This window comes from Dama dama, chromosome 13 (assembly GCF_033118175.1).
Source record: "Dama dama isolate Ldn47 chromosome 13, ASM3311817v1, whole genome shotgun sequence".
NCBI classification, from domain to species: Eukaryota; Metazoa; Chordata; class Mammalia; order Artiodactyla; family Cervidae; genus Dama; species Dama dama.
The window spans coordinates 28420946-28439452 of NC_083693.1; the positions used below are offsets into that span (position 1 = coordinate 28420946).

An 18507-nucleotide genomic window follows, 5' to 3' on the forward strand; every position below is an offset into this window, starting at 1 on the left:
ATTTTGCTTCTCTCATCGTTATATTGAGATTAAAAGGGGACATTGTGGATATAGGCAAAGGGACAAGCCTTTTCTCTATGACTGACATCAGGGACTGATGGGAACCAGAAGCTCCAGGGAATTTTTAAAAATTATATACACTGATCTAGATCACATTATGTCTGAGTCTCAGAGAACCAAGAAACAATAGCAGAAAGCAACAGAAACACACAAGTGTGTGTCCCCTCACACTCAAGCACTGCAGTTGCTTTGACAATGGAAGCAGCAACCCCCACCCCCACAAACCACCTGCCCAAGAAAATTTGAAAAGAAACTTCCCCTTTAAGTACAGGGTTACCCAATAATTTTTACCCTCCTGATCAGAAGATAGAAAAAAAAATCTCAGCCTAACTTCGCCTTTAAGGCTGCAGTGGCCATGCTCTTCTCCCTGCAGAGGCAGGACAAGCTGTTTTGAACACTGAGGCAGGAGGGCCACATCGCTGCCCCTCAACCAACACTGCAGACAAATGTCTTCAAGGTCCTGGGGTTCTTCACCGGCTCCCTTTTTTTGATTCCCTAGAGAGTAGTTAGGATGGAAGGCATTAACCTGGCTTCCTCTAAGATGCCCTCTAGGCAGCGGGTGTTTAGTGAGTCTGCAAAAATTCTGGAGCCAATCTCAGAGGAGCTGAACACCAGGTGGAGCCAATCTCAGAGGAGCTGAACACCAGGGCCTCTGTTTTAAGACTTCTGCCCACTGGAAATAATTGACCTCTTGAGATTTTTTTTTTTAATTGAAGGGAGGGCACTAGTACACCCCCCACTCCACTCAGATAATTGGGGCCCAATGCCTAGTTACCCACCCCACTCCCAAACCCACCCACACACACCAACTAAGACACTGCCAGGGGTACAGACTTGCTTTGGTAACGAGGCCCCTCCAGATGTCCAGGGTGTGAACAGCCACACAGAGAGGTGTGTGCTGTGAAGTCAGCACCTTGGGAGGTGGGAGGGGGTGGTGGGCAGAGAAGGAAGTGCCGAGGTCCAGCCCCGGCAGGACCAGGAATACCCACGGGATGAGTGGCGTCGGCGAGGAAGAAGACAGACAGACAGACACACACAGACGGTTGTGTAGAGGTAACTTTTTTTCATTTTTAGGATAGCTCAGTTTTTATAGAATGAATGTTACCTCCCCCTTAAGTCACCACATATTACATCAGATATTGGTTTGTGCTTCCTTCAATATTTTTTTCCACATGTTTTCCCCCTAAGCATTCATCTAGAACATTTCCGATTACAGGGTTTATACTTAAATGTCCTGTACATAGTCTTCTTGCCTCAATGACCTAGCATTCTCACTCTAACAAAAACAATGTTCCACAAATCTCAGGTATAGTGTAAATTCTTTGGACAATAAAACAATACATGGGAAGGGTCACAGTAACATGTTTGACATTTCTGAAAATAGTACCATGAGAAAAACCTGATATTTTTCTTTACCTGAAACCACAAAATCTCAATTTACGATTAACTATTAAACAGCAAAAACACCTCTAAAGCAGCAAAACACCTCTATTAATAGTGAGATAATGGCAATGAAGCTGGTTAATATAAATCTTCTATTAAAATCCTATATACCCCACTTTCTAATTTTACAAAAATACCCATAATATCCCATATTGTTTAAAGAAAGGGAAACAATGAACAAATAGCAGCAAGGAAATAGCAATAGCGAAAACCCTTTCAACCGAGGAGCAAGTAAACTAAAGCAGTATATCTACTTCTAAATCTAAATACCTCTACTCTTTTCTATTCTAGAACATTATAATCTTTTAAGCAAGCAGCCAAACTATACTTGTGGCTTTTTCTTTTATGACTTGATGTTTATGGTCGTGTCCTGAGCCAGAGCAATCTTGACCATTTCCAAAGTCTTGGACTTTTCCAGTGAGGCCTTATTACTATATATTATATTTCCAAAAATTAATAGAAAGCCCAACAAAAGTAAGACAGAAGGAAGAAAGGGACATACCGGGCCCCTGGGACAACCTCGAGGGGAAGAGATGCCTTGCAGGTTCCTTTCTCGTCCCATGACCTTGTCACGGACTGGGTGCATCCCGGCGGCTCCCGACAAGGAAGAAGTCTGATCTTGATGGATCAGCAGGAAAATGGTCAGGACATAGAAGACGAGAAAACCAAGGATGATCAGAAAAGGCGCAAAGGCAGAAAATGTAGAAAAGATGAGAGAAGCAAGGGAAAGACAAAACAGGGTGTGGGCAAACACATAAAACAGGACAAAGAGCAAATGGAGAGAAGGAAGCAGAAAAGAGAGAGAGAAGAACGGGGAAGGATGTGAGAAGGGGAGCCAGGAAGATGACATCAGAGCTTAGTGTAGAAACCTCCATTGACAAGAGGGCTGATCCTTAGTTCTTGACAAAAACCTAGTGGGCTGAAATCACCAGGTCGGCCACATAAATCAGCAGGTTGATGGCTGTCAGGATGGCCACAGCCAGTCGATGGTCCCCGAGACTCGAGCAGTGGGTGAGCCCCAATATGTACAGGTACCAGAATCCCTCGGGCTTGATCTCAATCTCCTCGTTTACTGGGTAGAGTGACCAGAGAACCAAAGCAGTGGAGTAGAGGAGGACGGAGAGCAGGGTCAGCACAACCTGGATGGGCAGCCTGTACTCCCAGTTGCCCAGGTTCAGCAGCGTGGCCACGATCGCTTGGGTGAAGCAGATGTAATAGATGGCTAGACACCACTCGTGAGCTGGCTCCTTCGGGTGCCGGGAGGTGTTGGAGATGAAGGCGAAGATGACACAGGCCACAAAGCTCTCCAGCACCTTTAGCACACCCTGCATGGTGTACACAGCGCAGGTGAGGTCCTTGAGCTTGTAGCAGTTCCACGAGCACGACAGTTCTACACCATAAAGGAAACACGTAATGTAGGTGAATGATAGGGCAGCATTGACCCGGTCTATGAAAGGGCCATGAGGCGAAAACCCAAGGCTCCGGATAGACTGAACCATGTATAGTGAGAGACAGACGTGGGCAGCGAAGCAGGCATCTGTGAGGGGCATGTGGTATGAGAAATGAAAGTGGGACTGGATGTAATATAACTCAACTATGACTACGATGAGGCTTATGGGCAAAGAGAGGAACCAGATGAGCAAGGCCCAGATATTTACGGCACTGGCACCTGAGCGCCACTTCCGAAGGCCAGAAATCACCAGGCAGAAGGCCACACAACTGGAAAACAACTGCAGCAGGCGGAAGCAGAGCCACACCAAGGCCAAGTAGTCCTGGTCTGGGGGTGTGGACCTGGTGGACATGGTGTTGTGACGGTCAGGCAGGTCACGGTCACCGGTTGTGGCAATGGTCCTCACTGAAGATCCACCAGAGAAAGAGCCAGATCTGGAGATGGATTGAGTCAGATGCCTGAGAATGACCCAGGGCCCCGTGACGGCTGAGGCTCAGGACCTGTAGAGTTAGAACCAATGACTCAGACGCTTGGGTAACAGCACAGCCACTCCAGAATGATTCTCCCCACCCATTACTGGCAGCTTTTTCAGGAGACTTGTTTTATCCTAAACCTCACAGCTGGATTGAGGGTGGCATCAAAACTGTGTATATATTTTTATCTCTTTGTGCTAGGTGCCATTATCTAAAGGAATATAGAGTATGCTGCTCCTTTTCTACAATCACAAACCTTCATGTTTCTCAAAATTGAAAAAGAATTAAAAAAAAAAATAGTTTCATAGCAAATTTTGACCTGAACAGACCCGAGACAATTAACGATTTTTGTTTATTTCAATGAAAGTGAATGTTCAAAAGTACAGTTGCTGAAATGAATGTGTTTGATCACAAATTGTTTTTAGACACCAGTGGGGTGCATATAGAGTAGATGCACCTCGTTACTAGTCGGAAGCAGAAAGTTTCTGAATTCAGAAGCATGTCTGTCCCAAAGGGATTTCAGAAAAAAGACTGTGGATTGTACTGCTAACCTCATTTTCAATGAAAACAGTAAGACTTAGGCAATTAAGGGCCTCCCCTAAGATTGTAAGTTTAGGAATGGGAACCCAGATAAAAATGCCAAAGCTGTGGGTTTGAACCCTTGACTCTATAGCCCACATGACAGCAGGGCCCAGGGGTGGGAGCCCAGGACCAAAACTTGGGGCTCTGGGACCCAGGACACACCTTCAGGGCCAAGGCCTCCTTCCACAGCAACCTGAAGACACCCGTGTCCCGGCCTGTCCTCCCTGCAGCATCACTAGAAGGAGCTGCCATCTGAGGGGACACAGCCCCACCCAGAGGAGGGCAGCTTTAGGGGTGAACAGGGAGGAGCCACAGGGTGAGAGCAAGGCCGTGGGAACAGGATGACATGGGAGTAGGGGCTGTTGCGAATCCCCCCACCCAATTTTGCCTCAACATGTGACTCTTCCCCATTGGGGAGGGGAGATCTCAACCCAGCGTAGCTCCAAGGAGGAGTGTCTTGGAGAAATCACAGAACAAATTAACATAATGTTTGACTCTTAAGCTCCAAAGCAGCCATCCATGTGCCAGTCTGGAAAGATCTAGGAGTAGTCCTACCTGTGTGGGTTTTCCTGGCCTGGGAGACTGGTTAGCAGCTTCGAAGCCGGGAAGAAGGGATTGGAAATGAACAAGGATGCTGTGTCTGATGCTGATGTATAGTCTTTCAGGGCATCCCAGGGAGGGGATGGGGATGGATGGATGATCGGCCCCCTTTAAAGAGCAGGAGCTGAAAGAGGCGGCACCCATAGGACCCTTGGGAGGGGACAGCCCTGAGGATGCACCCGGGACTGGGTTGGGGGTGGGGAGGACAGAGTGGAGATGACTAGGGGGGGATTCCAGGGTCCCAGTGGCCCTGAGGCAGCCCAGTAGGTGTCTTCTGACCCAGAAGAGATGCAGGCATGGAGCCAACCTTCCCCATGGAGGAGGGGCCTGGGCTGGAACTGAGACAGGAGAACAGGGGCCTGAAGGGGTTTCAGGGCTGTGACAGGGACACGTGGCCAGAGTGACAGGGACCCTGGAGACCATGGAATTGCCCAGGTCACCTGCCCAAGACAGTCCCGCCAGCCAGGGCTGCAGTCCTGCTCACACAGGGGCTCCTCCAGGGTCCAGTGTGGGGGGAGTGAGGCCCCTCCCAGCCCGCCCCTCCTGAGGGACAGCTGCCCTGTTTCCAAGGGACTATTTGCTGAGGCCCCCAGGGCTGAAGGGCCAGCACCCTGAGCCCCAGCCAGCTTCCTGCCATCGGAGGCCGTGTCACCTTTGCTGATAATAAACCCCGGGACAAACTGAGGCTGGAAAGAGAAAGAGAGCAAACCTGAGAACCGCCCTGGACTCCCAGAGCTCCTTGAGTGCCAATTGCCAGGGGAGCCCTGGAGCCTGTGGGCCTCCCCGTGGGCACTGCTGGGGTGGGGAGGGGCACTGGGGTGAGGGAGGCTGGGGTGTCCTGCTTGCTGTACCCCAGTTTGATCCCAGTTTAATTACCTGAACTCATCCTGAGATTCCACCTAAGACTAAATGACAAGTTTGGATCCTTTTCATGCCACAGAGGGAGGACTTGGAGGAGGAGAGGATGAGGTTCCTGCTGTGTGACCTGGGTCAGGCCTGTGCCCTCTCTGGGCCTCAGTTTCCCCACCTGGGAAGCAGCAAGTTTGCCTGAGTCTCCCAGCGGCCCCTCCTCCACTCTAGTCTGTGAGCCTGGACGTGGTGCCCCCATCAGAGCACAGCCTGGGTGTGGCTGAGCCCCGCCTGCCCAGCAGCCAGGCATGTGGACTGGAAGACAGGAAGCCGGGAAGGTCATGTTCAGGACAGAGGAAGGAGGAGGAGGTGCCAGAAGGGCAAAGAAGGTGGAGGGAAAAAATTGTGGGAAATCCCTCAGAGCTGGATGAACCTGGGCAAGTTACTCACCAGAGCCTTAGTTTCCCCATCTGTGCAGGGGGCTTAGTATCTACTTTACATTAATTAAATGTATGGAAGCATGTGAAGGGCTTATCAGAGGCCTGGAGCATGACACACTCAATCCATGCCATTTACCTGACCCCCTCCCCCTCACACAGAGAAGGCAATGGCAACCCACTCCAGTACTCTTGCCTGGAAAATCCCATGGATGGAGGAGCCTGGTAGGCTGCAGTCCACAGAGTCACTAAGAGTCGGACACGACTGGGTGACTTCACTTTCACTTTTCACTTTCATGCATTGGAGAAGGAAATGGCAACCCACTCCAGTGTTCTTGCCTGGAGAATCCCAGGGACGGGGGAGCCTGGTGGGCTGCCGTCTATGGGGTCACACAGAGTCGGACACGACTGAAGTGACTTAGCAGCAGCAGCAGCAGCTCCCCCTCACAAAGGACCCAGAAGGCCCGGGACCCACTCTGGACATCAGCACATGCAGCTTGATTTGCTGCAGATCAGGGGCTGCAAGCCAGCTTGTACTGGAGGTGGTCCAGGCATGTATTTGTTTTCCCTTCACAGTGTTTTCAGAAAGCGATGGTAGAGAATCAACATTATTTTTTTCCTTAAGTATTTGGTAGCTGCACAGTGCTCCAATTTCACATGAAAATCCAGATTTCCAGCTCCTTTTCAAGCCTCAGGAGATCTGGTTTTACTGGGCTGCATTCCCTAAAAAGGGGGTCACTGGAGCTGAGCAGTTGCTATGTCCTTTATATTGTTTTTCATTCTCCATTTAATTTTCTATATTTTCTTTTTCTCATGTATAACTGAACTAAGGAACATAAAGTAGGACTATGATCATCTCCCATGTGCCTGTTTTCCCCTCTTGGGTGTGGCCAGGCTTCCTGCCTGCTCACAGAAGCATCCACCCCTCCATCCAGGGAGCATCCATGTCCTCAACCTCGTGTATAGCCTTCAGCACATTTCACATGCTCTGACATTACATTTGGACATGTGTGTACATATATGCACACAAGTTTATAAGGCATAACTGTATATCTTTTCCAGTTTTATACACGTGAGAGTGTGTCATGCACACGGCATCTTGCTTTTTCACCACCCTTGAGAGATGCAGCTGGTCCTCTCCAGGGGCCCTAGTCCTCTCCATCCCTTTTACTTATTTCCTTCCCTCCTGGCTCCTGCGGGTGTTTGGACTGACCAGCCTTCTCTAGATCAGTTGACCCTCCCCTGTGAGTCTCAGACACTGGGGGACACAGGATATGACAAGGGGTCCTGGGATCCACATGACCACCATCCTCGAGACTAGGAGGTTAGCAAGTTTTTCTGAAAACTTAAAAAAAAAATTATGACAAAGAATTTATTTTTCATTTCTGGAAATTCATCTTGAATTTCTAGGGCTACTGCAGCAAACCATTACAAGCCTAATGGCTTAAAACAACAGCAGTGTATTCTCTCACAGTTCTGGAGGTCAGAGTTTTGAAACAAGGTGTCAGCAGGTCTGCTCTGTCTCTGATGCCCCAGGGGAGGGTCCCTCTTCACCTTTTTTAGCTTCTGGAAGCCTGTTAGCCATGTTACCAACTCAGGCTTGTCTGCTTATCCCTCAAGAAGCCAAACACTGAGAGACGAGTGTCGGGTTTTGTCTGAGACAAGGTGCTGCACCTCCGCTGTGAACACAATCATCACCCACGTCTGTACATCAGCCTACGTTGGGCGGTGGGTTGAAAAAAATACTAATGAACGTTTCTACCATTTTTTCTGGATCACCTGTGTATGGAGGACTGGTGTTTTTGTGGTTTAGTAGGTTTGAGGTGGAAAGCAAAGTCCAATAATAGCCAACTGGCTGTCCTCTGGCACTCAGACCTCCTGCAGGGAATCATCTTGTTGGAAATCTACCCTCTCCCTCCCCCTCCCCCTGTAGTGGACACACCCTGGCCAAACTGAGTGTCCTGTCTGGTCTTAAAGGAAGAAACTATTTCAGATCCTCCTTTTCTCATGCTGGGGGGTGGAGGGTGGGGGTGGGGGCACTCAGGCTCTACCCGGGTTAGAACTCCCCTGGTGTTAGAACAATAGAACTCTTCTTCTGTCCAGAGACTGGGGGAGGGGGGTGCAGACCTAGGCAGCCCCTGCCTGGGGCATTAGGATAGGAACCACTGAGGTGGGGGAAATTCAGTTTCATAAGAAGCTGATCCCCTCTTCTCCCTCCCTCGCCTGCAAAGACTCTGTAAAGCGGGCAGGCTTTTCACAGTTTAGTTTCCCTTTTGGCTTCAATTTAGTGCCCTTGTTGGAAGAATTTTGCCTTTCACTGCCCTGTTACTGTTAACTATAGAGTAACAGGAAAACCTGTACATGGAGTTCCCTCCCACTTACCAGATCTTTGATAAATTAGTTCTAACTCCAAATAGTGGAGGAATTAGAGACCCATTCAAGGGCCACCATTCTTCAGAAATTGGGCCAGTCTGTATTGCAATTTAAAAAAAGAAACTTTTTTAAAACAAGGTCATAGCTCTAGTTTTGCCAACCTTCCAGGATGTGTCCAGTGGACTTCTATAAAGTCTAGAAGTCCACTGGCTGGATGTAGGCCCCCCCCCTTCACTTCACCCACTCCCCTGGAACAGATTACAAACAAACATACAAACTCCCCCTTGCGTAGAGACTGGTACAGAGTCACAGAAAAGCCAGGTCCCACTCCTGTGCTGTCAGATTGACCCCAAAGTTCCAAAGGGCAAAGAATATCCCCAAACAGGTGGGAAGGGGGCTTCCACCTCTACACTCCTCTACTCACTCAGTCAACAGCTCCACAGCTCCATCAGAGGCCAGTTTCCTTCTCTCAACAGAAAGCGAAAGCAGGCTGTGAGAAGGTGTTACAGGAAGCACGCTGATGGAAACCATCTACCCTGGCCAGGCACTGTAGAAACTATTTGCATGAGTTGTTTTAGGACAGGAGGTCCTGGTAAGGAACAGGGAACTAACAAGCTTCCACCAACCAGAAGAGTTTGGGAAAGGTCAAAAGGAGACACCACCTGTCCGACCACCTCCCAGAATCCTTCTCTCTGGCATCCATCTTAGCTGAACAGTGCACCACCAGGAAGGACTCTGAGTCAGAATGATTGGCTAAAGACAACCCGGAAACTAATCCCATCACCATAAGACCTGGGACTGCAAGCCATGTGACCAAGCAGTTCTCCTGGGTTCCCTCACCCTCCTGCTCTCTACCCAGGTGCCCTTTCCCAATAAAATCTCTTGCTTTGTCAGCACATGTGTCCCCTCGGACAATTCATTTCCAAGTGTTAGACAAGAGCCCAGTTTCGGGCCCTGGAAGGGGTCCCCCTTCCTGCAACAAATGGACTTCTCCAGGCAAGAATACTGGAGTGGGTTCCCATGCTCTGCTCCACAGAATCTTCCCAATCCCAGGATCGAATCTGTGTCTTCTGAGGCTCCTGCATTGCAGGCAGATGCTTTACCCTTGAGCTAATGGGGAAGCCCCAGGTAAAATAAATAAAGATCATTAAATATCTAGTGTATGTTTAGGTCAAATTCTGTTACCAAATGAATTATTTAATACTTTTTAATCTTCAGAGCCTGAAAGGCTTGGGATGTCAGATAAAGGCTATCCTGCTCTGTGTTTCTATAGATAATGACACAGCTCAAAGGACAAAAATATGTTCATGGTATGAAGCCAGACCCAACCCAGCTGGGAGTCTTGGGATAAGACAAGTCTCCTGACAAGGCCAAGGGTGATGGGTGGGGAGAACCATTCTGGAGTGGCTGTGCTATTACCTGAGTGTCTGAGCCATTGGTTCCAACTCCACAGATCCTGAGCCTCAGCCCTCACAGAGCCCTGAGCCTTTCCCTGGCATCTGACTTAATCCACCTCTGAAGCTGGATCTTTCTCCGGTGGGTCCTCAGCCAAGACCACTCTCACATTGGTGAAGGTGACCTGCATGACCATCATGACCTCCACATGATCGTCCTGAAGCCTGGACTTCTGGGCCATCATGGGCTACTTCCTCCGAACACTGCAGTTGCTCTCCACCTGCGTGGCCATCTCACTAGTGGGCAGCCTGGACAGCTGGACGGTGCCCACAAGTAACTGGTCCTTTGTTATCTTGTGCTTCTGCTTTGTGGTGACCTTCATCATCCTCATAATCGAATCACTGGCGCTACAGTACTGCTTCTCCTTCTCTTGGGGGGATTTTATTCTCTGCCATGCCTGCTACCTCGCCCTCTTCTGCCTCTTGGTCTCCATCATTTACCCCGCTACCTATGTTCAGTTCTTATTTTACACCCCCTCCTGGGACCACGCCATCGCTGCTACTGCATTCTGCTTCATCTCTACTGTGGCTTATGCCACCGAAGCAATCTGGATCTTGGGCTGGCCCCAGACGGGTGATTTCACTGGCTATATAGGCAGCTTGCCATTCCTGCTCAAGATGCTAGAGACACTGGTGGCCTGTGTCATCTTACCCTTCATCAGCAACCCCAGCCTGTACATGGACCACCCATTTCTGGTGTCGTGTGTGGCCGTGTACTCCATCTGCTTCATCCTGGGGATCGTGACCATCCTGTTGAACCTGGCTGACTATGAGAACAGGTTGCCCATCTCCTCCTCCACGTTCCATCTGGTGCTGAGCCTGCTCTCCGTCCTTCTCTACATCGGTGCTCTGGTCCTCTGGTCGCTTTACCAATTTGATGAAAAGTTTGGTGGGCAGCCCGAGAGGTCCAGGGATATGAGCTGTCAACATAGACTTACCAACTATGTGTGCGTCTGGGACCAGCGACTGACTGTGGCCATCCTGACAGCCATCAACCTGCTGATTTACATGGCCGACCTGGTATACTGGGCCTGCCAGTTTTCTGTAGGGACTGAGGACCAGCCCAGGGACTCCTGAACACCTCTGCTCACAGGAGGTATCTTTACTGAGCTCTGCTGTCTTCCTGGTTCCCTCTCTCTCTCCTGAAATCCTTCCCCATTTATCTCACTTTCCTTTCTGTTCCCTTCCCCTCTTCTGCTCTGTCTCCCTCCTGTTTTCTTTGGTTTCCCACATTCTGTTTTGCCTCTTTCTCTTGCTTCTCTCATCTTATCTACATTTTTTACTTTTTGCCCCTTTTCTGATAATCCTTGGTTTTCTCATCTGTGTCCTGACCACCTCTCCCCATTTTCCTTCTTCTGATCCATCAGGACCTGAGACTCCTTCCTTCTCTGCCCACCGCTCCCTCCCGCCTCCTAAGGTGCTGACTCCACAGCACACAGCCCTCTGTGCAGCTGTTCACACCCCCGGCCTCCAGAGGGGCCTTGTTGCCAAAGTGTGTCTGTCCCTCTGGCAATGCCTTAGTTGATGTGGGTGGGCGTGGGGCTGTGAGGTTGGGGGGCAGGGTGAATAAGGATTGGACCTTCTTTCTCCCAGTGGAGGGAGGTGTCCACCCCACCTCTCCTTTAAGTTAAAAAATAAATCTCTAGAGGTTCATAATTTCCAGCAGCAAGAGGATTAAAGCAGAGACCCTGGGCCCCTGGGCCCCACTTGGTGCTCAGCCCCATGTGAGATTTTGGCTCCAGAACTTTTGCAGGCTCACTGAACACCCACTGCCTCGAGGGTGTCTTAGAGGAAGCCAGGAGTAGATACCCTTCCATCCCATATACTCTGAGGAATCAAAGAAGGAGCTGGCAGAGAAACCCAGGGTCTTGAAGACACTTGTCAGCAGTGTTTGTGAGGGGAAGCGATGTGGTCCCCCTGCCTCAGTGATCAAAACATCAGGTCCTGCCTCTGCAGGGAGAAGAGCATGGCCACTGCAGCCTTAAAGCTGGTGTTAGCTGGATTTCTTTTCTGGTTAGAACGGCACAAGTTACTGGGTGGCCCTACTCTTAAGGAAGAAGTTTCTTTTCATTTTATTTTTAGTGGCGTGGTTTGAACTGGATGGGGATTGCTGCTGCCATAGTCAAGGAAACTGCATTCATTGAGTGTGGGGGGCACACATATGTGTTTCTGTGTACCAGCTGCTTTCTGATGTGGTGTCCTATTTCTTTGTGACTCAGAATAATGAGATCCATGTAAATGTGCATCATTTTTAAAGATTCTTGGAGCTCCTGGTACTTGTCAGCCCCTGCAGTCAATCACAGAGAGAAGCATTATCCAGAGGTGTTGTCCCTTGTACCACATCTATAATGTCAGCTTTTAAGCCTTTAGCTCAGAGAATAAAGAATCTGCCTGCAATGCAGGAGCCCCAGTTTGATCCATGGGTCAGGAAGATCACTTAGAGAAGGGTATGGCAACCCACTCCAGTATTCTTGCCTGGAGAATTTCATGGACAGAGGAGCGTGGTGGGCTACAGTCCCTGGGGTTGCAAAGAGCCAGATGCAACTAGCACACACGTAAGATAAAAGTAAGAAAACCCACAAAATCCACAGATCCTAATTACCCCAAATTTGCCTGGAGCTCAAAGCTGCCAAGCAGACTTCCTCCTCACGAAAGCAAACCACCCTCTCAAGGAAACCCTCCATGAGTCTCTATTCACCTGTCCCCACCCCTCCAGCCCACCATTTACCACCCCCAGCCAAATCCTAGAGAATGGCCCAGTGTTAGGAAAGAAGAGGTGGGCCCCACCATAATGCCCAGCATCTGGTCCCCTAGCTCTTAGAGGGGCCCTGCCAGCTCCCGGGTACCTCCTTTCAAAGGTGTGAGTGTGTTTCTTTGTACATGCTGAGTGTGTGTGTGTGTGTGTGTGTGTGTGTGTGTGTGCTCTCAGCCACAGAGCCTCAGAGCCCAGCATCCTAGTGTCACCAGGGCCAAGAGGGGCCAGGCAAGCAGAGCTGTGGGGGAGGGGACAGGAAGGACCCCCTTTGCTGCCCCTCTCTCCCGTTCTGGGATGAAGCGTGTGATCCTCATCCAGAGGCAGGTTGCATAGATGGGGAGGCCTTCCAGGAGGTGGTTCCCATGGCAGAACAGTGTTAAAAACTGATGTAGTAATTCCCACAGTTTTAGGAAGACAAGGAAAATATAAATTTATTCTCTGCCTGTTTGGCCTCCTCCCTCACCTCTAGTGTGGATTGTGCATCCACGTTATGTGTTAACTAATCTTCTCTAAGGGCAGAAATACCTGCTCAGCCATAAAGATGAATTTTTCTTCTTCTGGTGCAGCCATGTAACTCCTTAGGAGATAACAATGCTTACTTACAACTTTACCAATACCTCAAGTTCTATTACTTGTATTCTGCCTATTTTACTTTTATATAACTTTTTCTTGTATTACCAAATGTTTAACAGAGCCTATGATAAAAATAATGATGACCAAGTGACTTGAAAAAATTGACCTGATGGATAATCTGAAAGATCCATGATTGTAACAGTGTGACTCTAGATATGGGAAGAAGCAACAGGGAGGGAACCATTTCCCTGAGGCTGAGTGGCCCAGAGGAACTTGCTACTGTTTCTAGGACTGGGTGAGTAAGAGCATTTAAGTGGTCTGTCAGTGAAATTATTAACTCTTGAGACAAATTGGTTAAAGATGCCTCCCAAGTTTTATTGAAAATAAAACTAAAATGGATGGGATTATGTAATAAAAAATGTTGCCCACCACTCAGGTTGACAAGAATCAAGTCATTAGCCACTGTTGTTGCTGACCGAGTATCCATCCTGGAGGGAATTCAGAGTGAAGATCAGGATGAGGTGCTTTGTTCTCTGGGAAACCTGGCAGAACCAGCCCTCAATTAAATATTCACAGGAGAAATATTTATGAACTCAGGGTCTTGCATCTTCCCATACGTAGAAAAGCACTAATACCCTTAACTAAGGTAAGTGTTCCTGTCAATAGCAGTCACCTGAAAAGACCTGGTTGCATGGACACTCTCACCAAAATCACTTACATATTTGTGTATGTATGTGGCATGTTTAAAAAGCAGAGACATCACTTTGCCGACAAAGTTCATCTAGTCGAGCTATGGTTTTTCCACTAGTCATGTACACATATGACTGTTGAACCACAAAGAAGGCTGAGTGCCAAAGATACTTTCGAATTGTGGTGCTGGAGAAGACTCGAAGGTGTCCCTTGGACAATAAGGAGATCAAACCAGTCAATCCTAAAGGAAATCAGTCCTGAATATTCATTGGAAGGACTGATGCTGAAGGACTGAAGCTCCAATACTTTGGCCACCTGATGCGAAGAGATGACTCATTGGAAAAGACCCTGATGCTGGGAAGATTGACCTCAGGAGGAGAAAGGGGAGACAGAAGATGAGATAACTGGATGGCATCATCAACTCAATGGACAAGTTTGAGCAAACCTGAGGACACAGTGAAGGACAGGAAAGCCTGGTGTGCTGCAGTCCATGGAGTCGCAAAGAGTTGGACATGACTGAGCAACTGAACAACAATGACAAATGGTATTATAAAATAATGGCTATATTTCTCCTCAGCTGTTTACTATGTCCTTGTAGCTTATTTATTTTACACATAGTGGTTTGTATCTCTTAATCCTCTATTTTACCCCTCCCACCTCTCTCTCCCCACTGGTAACCATTAGATCTCTGTATCTGTGAGTCTGTTTCTGTTTCATAAATAAGTTCATTTATGTCATATTTTGGATTCCACATATAAGTGATATCATATGGTACTTGTCTTTGCTTTCCAACTTTCTTCACTTACTATGAGAATCTGTAGGCTCATGTTGCTGAAAATGGCATTATTTTAATATTTTCTTTATTTCATATATGAAAATATGAATGGATATTCCATACATGAAAGTAGAACTTTTGGTATTTCATTTATGAAAATATGGGTGGATATTTCCATATATGAAAATTGATTTTTTATATTTCCTATTTGAAAATAAAATTTCTTATATTTCCTGTATGAAAATATGGATGTATATATCTATACATGAAAATCTAATTTTCTACTTTCTGTCTGAAAATATGGGTGCAGATCCTAGGGTTAGCTCTCTTGATAATTTTTTTTTTCTGGCATTTGGAGATGGTCACTGTGGGTATGGCCAATGTCCTTTCCCAAGACAGAGGAGGGGCATTCCCTTCCTTCCAGGTGCTATCCTGCATTTATTGTTTGTAGGTTTTTGATGGTGGCCCTTCTGACTGGTGGGAATTGAGTTCTTATTGTCATTTCTGATTGTCATTCCTGAGATAATTACAGACGCTGACCGTCTTCTTCTGTGGTGGAGATTTGGTGCTTTGCTTTTTTTTCCCCCCCCTCAAATCGTGGGAGGAAAATTTTCCTGCGGTAAGTGGCTTCTAGAAAGTTGGTTGTGTTTGGAATTTATTTCGGCAATACCTGCCCCAGGACATTTCTTGAGGGCAGCTGTCAGGAACAGCCAGCCAGACTTTCTGAATTGGAGATGCCAGTAAGCACCGGTGGTCGAGTTGAAGTTACAGGAAATGTCCACAAGGGGGCAGCCATTTTTCACGCCTGCCTCTGGACCCTAGCGAAACGAGAGCCTAGGGAAAGTTGGCTTTCAGGGATGTGAATTAGAGTGGACTGTGCCTGATCAAACACTTAAGGGCTAGTGGCTCAGTACTTCTCGCCCCTAAAGCTTCACAACCCTTCGTTCCACTGTCCCATCCGGGGCCACAGAGTCCTGCTGAGGGTGCTGAGGTGCCAGAAGGCAGCACTCTCAGGAAGAAGGCTTGAGTTGGGAACCTCAGCACCAAGAGACGTGGAGGCTAGGTGTCTATTGCCCCCAAGGTCCTCCAGCCCTTGATCCCACGCGGGACTCTGGTCCCAGCCAGAGCACAACAGGCCTTTAAAAAAGGTTCACCGAAGGGCACTGTGCCAGGCTGTGTGGACCCCACCCCAGTCCAGCAGTGGGACCCAAGGCTGCTCAGCCTCCAGGTATGGGATAGTGTTGTAGCCACGCGTTCCGGGAAACAAACTCACTGAGAAGGACAATGCAGATAGTGGAGTGCAGTTTATTACACCGGCGGGCCCAAGGCAGAGTCTCCTCTTAACCAAGGACCCTGACCAGTTTTTGTGAAAACCTTATATGCCCTGAGTGTACTTGCTCAAACCCACCTCTCCAAATTCCTTGAAACTAGTTTGGACAAGGTAGAAGAGAGATACGATCAAAGTTAACACGTGATTCATGTGTCACAAGACTAGATAAACAGTGGATATTTATCAATAGGCCTGTGGTCATATCCCGATAAACATAATGGAATTTACCACTTTGTTCTGTTACAGAGAGTTACGGAGAGTCCAAGTCCTGAGGCTCTTTTATCCGGGGGGGTCTGGTTTTCATTGGTATGCCATTTCTATAGACGCCGGGCACAAAGTTCAGAGTCCATTGGGAGGGTGACCATGTGTGTAGCCTAATGCTCACAGCCTGGCCTAAGATGGAGTCCAGCTCTGTCTGTTTCCTCCTTCAATAGCATCCACGTCAGGGAGGCTGGAGATAACAGAGTAGGCACTACTTTTCTTTCATTTTTTTTTTTAACATCTTACTGATGCTACCGTGCAGTATAGTTGATTTGCAATGTTGTGATTGTTGTCAGGGTACAGCCACCTGGTTCAGGCAGGATATATCCATGGAGTACATTTGTCCTTTTTCGGATTCTTTTGCCATAGAGCTTATTGCAGAAGGTTGAACAAGGTACTGAGCATCAGGTCTTTGGGGATTGTCTACCTCACATGCAATTTTCTGTGTATGTGAAGGAGGAAGAAAGGAAGGAAGGAGATAATCCTTGTGGAGTGTCTCTTACAGACACATACTTCTGGGCATATGTCAGAAATAGAGATTTCTGTGTGTATGCAAAAGGAAGGAAGCTGATAATCCCTGTGGATTACTGATTACAGATACAGATTTGTGCCTGTGTTAGTCAGACAACAATAAGGCGAGAAGTTTGAACCTTCAAACACCACTGGTGGGAATGTGAAATGGTGCTGCCATTTTGGAAAACAGTCTGGCAGCTCCTCAAAATATCAAACTTGGAGTCACCATATGACCTGGCAATTCCACTCTTATGGATAAACCCAAACACTTGTGCACACATGTTCAAAGCAGCCCAGTTTTCAAGCCAAAATGGGGAAACTACCCAAATGATCATCAATAAAGGATCGAACAGATACATACAGTGGGGTCCATCCACACAGTGGAATATGACTCAGCCATGGAAAGGAACAAAGCTCTGACACAGGTTCCAATGTGGATGAACCTTGAACACACAAGTGAGGGAAGCAGACACAGAAGGACACACCGCATGTGATTCCATTTATAGGAAATGTCCCAAAGAGGCAAAGCCACAAAGAATGAAAGTGGGTTTGTGGTGGCTAGGGGATAGGGGAGGGGGGTGGGTGGATGGATGGATGTGTCAGGCGAGTGTATACTCCTTGGTTTTTGTCTCGTCACAACAAAGATTTGGAATGATGGACATTAAAGCCCCCTTGGCGTGTCACAGCTCTCGGGTCTTGGACAGACCGTGTTATAGCTCTCAGGTCTCAAACAGACCGTGTTATAGCTCTTAGGTAAATCAGTGTTACAGCTCAGTGTTACAGCTCTATTTTATTTAGATAATAGCAGAAAAATCCATCTCAGAGGAGTGAGGGCATGTCGATCCAAAGACGTGAAGAGAAGAGCGCCCCAGCTCGCGGAAGAGAGAGAGAGCTTTGGCTCCTCTTTTTGTATGTTTCTCTCTCCCTGGGCCTGTCCTACGTAAATTGGGCCAGCCAGGAGTGCTGTTTGTTTTACCTGAGGTCCTCACTCCAGTCCTCGGACCTTCCTTTGTTCTATTTTCATGGGCTTTTCCCTTCCAAGTCTTTTAGCCACTGCCATTTTGGACTCCTTTTCCCTATTCTAACTACCTAACGGATGATGGATGGGTGGATGGATAGATGATGGATGGATGGATGTGAAAGGTTGTTGCTGAACCACAAAAGACACCAGGATTCTTGGCCTCTGGAGGAGAAGAATTCAATCTGTGGCCAGAGGTGAGGCTTGATCGCTCAAAGCTTTGGTGTAATAAAGTTTTATTAAAGTATAAAAGGGATAGAGAAAGCTTCTGACATAGACATCAGAAGGGGGCAGAAAGAGTGCCCCGCTGCTAGTCTTTAGCTGGATGTTATATAGCTACTAGCAGCCTGCTAATTAAAGAAATAAACTGTCTCAAAACTCAGGGAATGGCACCAGGCCCCTCACCCACAACAAGCATTTTGAGATAACATTGGCACCAGGTGAGTCATCCTGGGCCATAAAATGATTGACATAAACCTTGAAGAAAGGCAGATTTCCACACAAATATATAGTTTCATTAACATAGATTAGGAGAACAATGTGTGAGTATAACATACTGTTTTATCAAGTAGGTTCTGAGCCTTTAGGCGGAACCAACTTGAAGACACAGTCTAGGGTAAATGCATAGTACATTAACACAGCTTAAGACAAACATTTCCATAAGAAAAATGCATTGGTTAGCTCAAGGTTTGAGAAAAGTTAAGGTTAGGTGGAACCGGGTGTCATTAAGGCAACACAATTTTTAAGAGAAACCTCTTTTTATATTTGTATAGAGAAGGGGAAAATATATAACACTAGTTTGTTTCCTCCTGCCGCTTAAGAGAGAGATTAAAATGTCTGACACTTGCAGCCTATTTCCTCCATTTGGAGA

At 47.7% G+C, this 18507-nt stretch overlaps 2 protein-coding genes across 3 annotated transcripts; one reads left to right on the plus strand and one right to left on the minus strand.

Annotated features, from left to right (window-relative positions):
- Positions 1-1103: 1103 nt before the first annotated feature.
- On the minus strand, positions 1104-8820 carry LOC133067772 (myeloid-associated differentiation marker-like). Of its 2 annotated transcripts, none has more exons than XM_061158672.1 (2): positions 8692-8713; positions 1104-2893 (listed from the first exon to the last, which is right to left on the minus strand). In XM_061158672.1, the coding sequence occupies exon 2, from the start codon at positions 2832-2834 to the stop codon at positions 2415-2417; it is 420 nt and encodes a 139-aa protein (XP_061014655.1). In that variant the 5' UTR covers positions 2835-2893; positions 8692-8713; the 3' UTR covers positions 1104-2414. The 2 variants fall into 2 exon arrangements, 1 of the variants encoding a protein (XP_061014655.1); XR_009695399.1 differs by lacking the exon at positions 1104-2893 and adding an exon at positions 3313-3453 and having other exon boundaries at positions 8692-8820.
- A 1084-nt stretch (positions 8821-9904) lies between these two features.
- LOC133067980 (myeloid-associated differentiation marker-like) lies at positions 9905-10798 on the plus strand. Its single transcript, XM_061159089.1, has one exon. The coding sequence runs from the start codon at positions 9905-9907 to the stop codon at positions 10796-10798; it is 894 nt and encodes a 297-aa protein (XP_061015072.1).
- Positions 10799-18507: the final 7709 nt, after the last annotated feature.